Below are 6,141 nucleotides of genomic sequence, written 5' to 3'. Positions count from 1 at the left end.
AAGTGCATTGCAACAGCGTTGTTACAGCGGATGCATATCCGAGGCGCTGGTGCTTATACCAAGTGAGTAAAGTGAGTGCGGCCAGTAAAGTGAGCGGTCAAGGTATTAAAGAGACTGGACAGGAAAGATATGACATTTACATAGACGCACACATCCCGCCTCCCAAAAATAAAATGAAATTTGGGTTAGGACATACATAGAGGAAGAGGAAGAGAGATGCCCAACTCGGTGAAAAAGATGTCTCCCACCAGCAGGTGCTGCTTTTTCGTTGTTTCGCCCACCAAGCAAGGAGGTTATGTATGGAGAGTGTCGGATTTGGTCAACAAAAAAATGAATGGCTAATTTGCTACGTGAGGTTTATTTGATCTAATAGAAGTGTCGTAATGCTTAAGTTGTTAGGAGTGTACTGATGTAAGTAGGACACGTGACATCCAGGCAACTTGGAGAAAAAAATATTTTTATCTGAGTTGTCTCGAGATGGCTGTGCATATTCATGGCATGAGGCTAGTAGCATAGCATCTCTCTCCATTGAATACATGCGGTTGACGTCAACAACCCTCATTGAATATTTAAAAAAGGATTACAATAATGAGATATATCCACCAATCAAAGAAAGGATAGGTGGGAGCTAGACAGCCCGCCGTGCCGCTTTGTGGACAACGACTCCCATTATTAGGGGCGGAGAGACATGTATCTTGTCAGTTTATCCATAATCTTTGGTACATATTATGTTAGCAGCTAAGGCAGACGGGGCTACTGAGGGTCATGGTTATGAACAGATTGAAATCGGAATCTAAGTGAACTTAGATATTGGTTCAACCCTCTTCTTTGGTCTATCATGCTGTAAATGATGATGTTTCCTCCAGTCTTTCCTAACTGCCACAATGTAGTGACTCCCTATTTTGTGCCATAGGGGAGCAGTGTACTGAGATGGATCCCATCCTGGAAGAGGTCCTGAGTGGGGCCAACACTACTGGAGGCCCCTCCTTGAACCACAGCAACAACCCCCTGGACATGTTCTCTGGCATTCAGCTGCTGCTGCGCTTCAAGCCCCTCTTCCTGCCCCTCTACTGCCTCCTGGTGGCTGTGGCCGGCATAGGCAACTCCATCCTGCTGGCCTGTATCCTGGCTGATAAGAAGCTCCACAACGCCACCAACTTCTTCATCGGTAACCTGGCGGCCGGCGACCTGCTGATGTGTCTGACCTGCGTCCCTCTGACCGCCTCGTATGCCTTCGACAGCCACGGCTGGGCCTTCGGACGCCCTCTTTGCCACCTGGTGCCGCTGCTGCAGGCCGCCACTGTCTTCGCCTCGGTGCTGTCCCTCACGGCCATCGCTGTGGACCGCTACGTGGTGGTGGCCCACCCAGTGAGGAGGAGGATCTCTGTGGGGGGCTGTGGCGCGGTGGTGCTGGGGGTGTGGGGGATGTCTCTGGCCCTGGCTGCCCCTCCCTCCTTCCACACTCGCTACCTGGACCTGAGGCCCCGTGGGGTGGAGCTGGTGGTGTGTGAGGAGTTCTGGCCGAGCTCTGGCCAGCTCAGGCTGCTCTACTCCTGCTGTATCCTGGTAGCGTCCTATATGATCCCTCTGCTGTCAGTCAGCGTGTCCTACTGTGCTATTACAGTGCACCTGAGACGCCACACGCTGCCCGGAGAGCCCTCACACTGCCAGCAGCGCTGGAGCCAGAGGAGGAGGAAAACCTTTTCTCTCCTGGTGGCCTCTGTGCTTGCCTTTGCCCTCTGCTGGCTGCCCCTGCAGGTGAGAACACACGCACACACGGATGTGGATGTGCGCGCACACACACACACACACACACGCACACACACACACACACACACACACACACACACACACACACACACACACACACACACACACACACACACACACACAGGCACACACCCAGGCACAGGCACAGGCACAATGCACTCACAATGATAGCCCACTGCACTTTCCTGATAGCCCATCAATTTTCCTGACATTGTTGACATTTTAATATAATTGAGCAGATTTCTTTGAGAAAATAGGATGAAAAAGCATTTTAGGGGCAGTTACATCACCTAGGCTGTACATAATCCCAAAGTAATCCAATGTAATCCTAATGTATGTGACCCCTGACTGTGTGTATTTCTCCTCCCTCCCTACAGGTGCTGAACCTGCTGCTTGACCTGGACCCAGACTACCACATCGTGGGCAAGCGCTACGTCAACGTGCTGCAGGTGTGCTGCCACCTGGTGGCCATGAGCTCCGCCTGCTACAACCCCTTCATCTACGCCTCCCTGCACAGCAAGGTCTGGCTGCACCTCAAGGGCTACCTGTGTCCTTGCCGCAGCCAGGGGCCCCCAGGGGGCCAGCTCCTCTCCCGCTGCACCTCCCGGAACCCAGCCACCTGCCTCAGCCTGCTCTCTGAGGTCCCCGCCCCCGCCAAGGAGACCCCGGGGGCCGCCAGTCCCGAGTCCGACCCCACCAACGACAGCACCCTATGAGAGCATCAGGAACCACAGCATGGTTTATAGGTAGGGGTCAAAGGTCATATACCATAGCAGCAGCCATTACATATATCTCATATACGCAGTTAGAGACGACAACGGGTCTCCAGCCAGACACCCACTGTAGGAACAGGGAGGAGGAGAGAATGAGGAGAGGCGGAGAGACAGTGTGACATGGGGATTAGACTGCTCTGAAGAACATCAACCCTCTGGATCGTTCATTCTATTTGCCTTGGGTGTCACTACAGCAGCCCTGCTGCCAAAGACGATGAGCAGGTCCCACAGCTATTGCGAGGCAGAGCGTGTAAACACTGTCGCGACCTTGAGCTGGGATGCAGGTCTGGCAGTGGCAGAGGGGGGAGATGACCCTGCTCTGAACCCCTCACTCTCCAAATGGATTACACACTAAACAGAGGAGGACAGAGGACAGCAGTCTGCAAAGACAGCTCACTCTTTTCTGTTGTTCTCTCATTCTACTACGCTTTCGCCTGATTTTGACATCTTTCTTACTTTCTCTCCTTCTTCTTACTCTCTCTTAATCCCTTTTTCCGAATGTATTTCAATGTATGTAGCTTTACTTTTATTTTGATTCCACTTTCTCTCTCTTTTTCTCTCTGCCCCCTTTCCCTAGCTCTCCACCCCCCCCCCCCCCCCCCCCCTTCTATTTGTCTTTGCCTGGGCCATATGGATTGAATCCCCAGCCCAGCCCAGTGCTAGTTAGGTGTATTGGAGTATCTTTGAACAGGTGTTGTTCCCTGCAGTCTCAAACCCAATCAGCTCCCTGGAACTCAATTAATCCAAAGCGAAGTGCTATCTTTACAGTCACCAACAGTGACATTATGGCTGCCATGTTTACTGACAGGCCAGGAACAGCACCCAGCCTGCCAAATGTACATCACAATTGGATTAGTTTCTTATCTGTTGCTAGGTAGCGTAGCTAGAAAACAACATACTTTTTCTTGGCACTTGCTGAACCCAGAGACACTGGCTTTGAGCCTAATCAAATGGATTAATTCCCAGAGGCAATTTCTGTTGGTGTTTGTGACTTGACTTGGTGTTATGTTCTGTTAAAAAGGTTAGTTGTTTTTTTAAGTTAATTTCTCCTCCCAAAAAAATTGATGTGTTGCACGAAGTTCCTACTCTGATTTCCCAGTGTGTCGTGATAACAAGTGGGTTTCAACCCAAAATCATAACCCTGGTGTCATCTTTTGCCAAAAAATTGTATAGACATGGTTACACTGAGTGAAAGCGGAGGAAGTGTGTGTATCTAACAGGGTTGGGCAGTCTCTCTGAGGGTGGTGGTTGAGGCCCTAATTTCATTCTGACAGCTTATTGGAGGTGTGAGGACAGCTTAGTTAGCTGGGGTTAATGTAGCTACCATTCACAAGGCCTCTGAGCACGCTGTCACTAACTCACTCTAGCACACCACACATAGTGTCAGTCCAACAAGAACACTGGGTCGGAATGGCTTTAATTGTGATCTGTATGGATGTTTGTCTACAACCAGATTGAATCAAAACTGACTTCAAAACAGACTGCTGCTGTTAAGTGTGAGCAAAATGTGTTTTACCCAATCTGCAAAATCGAATATAATGGAAAAGGTACAGGGGGTTGTAATGAACACTGTTGCTTCTCTGTAGAGGCACCTGTTCTACCCTGCCTCATTGTGGGCATCACCTTGGTTTCCTGTATGCTGTTCAGAGGCGTCATGCCCATAGGGGGCACAATGGCACGTGCCCCCTCAGATTTTATCTGTTTATTTATTTTTCAAATGTTAAAATAATTATTGAACTTAATTTTTAAGCCCACATTTTATTATAATTATTTATTAAAAGATCTGTCAGCTGTATTTTGTAGAGAGGGCACAATGACTGGACCAGGCAATGGAACTGGCTTCGAGGTCCAGAGTTGAGTTTGAGGGCTCTAGTGCATGCAGACAGTATCGTCAGTGGAGGAGGAGAGAGAGTTTCGAGTGACACACACAGCAGTTGATTTGACTTTAGTGGCCGGTGATGGCCAGGACTCGCAGGAGGTATGTTTGTAAATGAATTTGATCAAGCCATGTAGACTATTGATTCCTTCTTGATAAATAAATAAAGCAAAAATGTTTTGTTTCTCTGTATTACTAGCCACCTAGCAATTTTTGCCAGCTAGATATGTTCCCAATCTCCCAACCTCATACCTAGCTACCAAGCTATTTCAGGCTATCAATCAAATTGGAGTAGATTGCCTAACTATCTTAGCTGGCATGCCTGCTGGCAAGGTTGGTAGACTTTAGAAAAGCAAGGAAATGCTAAATGTACTGAACAACATTCACATTTCTCTTTTACCCAGATTTTTGCAGAGATGCAGAAAAGCATATTTTGTTTCTTTTTTTAAAATACACCAGTCAGGAGTTATGCTTAGATATGCAGAAAAATACTTTGTTTAAATGTGATCTGACACCTTATGATAATATCAAGATATTTCTGTATTGATTATGATGCCATGATATGTGCCTGCGTTGATGATGTATGTTATGCTCCCATGTACTGTGTTGTAATTTGGATGTAATATGCTAGGCATGTTAGTGCAATATATTGAGATGTGGGATTTACAACAGTCAGAAGGACACCCTCATTCTGACAGGTAAAGAGGTATGCTTAGATAACCTATGCAGAAAAATCTATTTTTAACATAGAATTAGGCATCATGATTATGGCTCTAGATTGCAGGAAAAATATGTTTCAGGTGTTTGAAAAATGCAAAATTCTCCAACTTACCACCTCCTCCATCATCCGAAAATAATGGCTGCATGACGCATGCCCCTGATCCTGTTTGTTTGCTAATTATAAAGACTGTGAAATCGTACATGTGAAAAAAATGTGCTCTGTTATTTTTTTGTCTATTTCACACGTCACGTTTTCACATACACACAGACAAACAATTAAATATACACATGCACATCCACCAATAGCAAAATGATATAGCTATTTAGACCAGTAGCCGTGACAAGTGTCACAGGAAGTGGCTCTAAACAAAGGGCAGAGCAGTGAGATGTGCCAGTATTGCCATGGTGCTAAATGTGTGTGCATGCTAATTTGTTTCATTTATCCTATCTTGCAGCTATGACAGTAATGGGATTTTTTATTTTTTTAGATTATTTTTTTATTTAATATTTAAAACATACAATATACTTGCAGTGAAGCCGCTCAAAACTACATCACATTAGTCATCTAGCAGACTCCCATCCAGAGCGACACACAGCAGCAACCAGGGTCAATGCCCTGCTCAAGGGCACATCGACAGATCTCCTACAAGGTCAAAAATCGGGGACCCGAACCAGCGATCCATCAGCCACCGGCCAAAGCTCCCAACCGCCCGGCCACCAGCCCTCCAAGATCCCCCCACAGTTCCCCAAGAGCTGCCCCTCAACCATCCAAGACCCCCCCCCCCCCCCCCCCCCCCCCCCATTTTGACTTTATTTGATTTTTTGTTTTATTTTTGACCCTCATTGTATCCCCTGCCCAGCAACTCCACTCCCACTTGTCTCCAGTTACACATCTCAACCCACAGCTTCCCTCAGCCCATCCCACCTATCTCTGCTGGCCACCCTTTTCGGATCTCTACACACTATATCTTTCAACTATGCTGTGATGTTTAACATACAATT

The 6,141-nt window shown here is 47.3% G+C and overlaps 1 protein-coding gene across 1 annotated transcript; it reads left to right on the top strand.

Annotated features, from left to right (window-relative positions):
• Nucleotides 1–930: 930 nt before the first annotated feature.
• On the top strand, nt 931–2,486 carry LOC311105630 (prolactin-releasing peptide receptor-like; the record flags this gene model as incomplete). The annotated part of the gene is made up of 2 exons (XM_084147832.1): nt 931–1,758; nt 2,148–2,486. 2 exons carry the CDS (start codon nt 931–933, stop codon nt 2,484–2,486), a joined length of 1,167 nt encoding a protein of 388 aa, XP_084003958.1.
• Nucleotides 2,487–6,141: the final 3,655 nt, after the last annotated feature.

Source organism: Coregonus lavaretus, assembly GCF_964263955.1.
Source record: "Coregonus lavaretus genome assembly, chromosome: 30".
In the NCBI taxonomy this organism is placed as follows: Eukaryota; Metazoa; Chordata; class Actinopteri; order Salmoniformes; family Salmonidae; genus Coregonus; species Coregonus lavaretus.
Note: the sequence above shows the minus strand (reverse complement) of the source record. Positions and strands in the feature narration are given on the sequence as shown.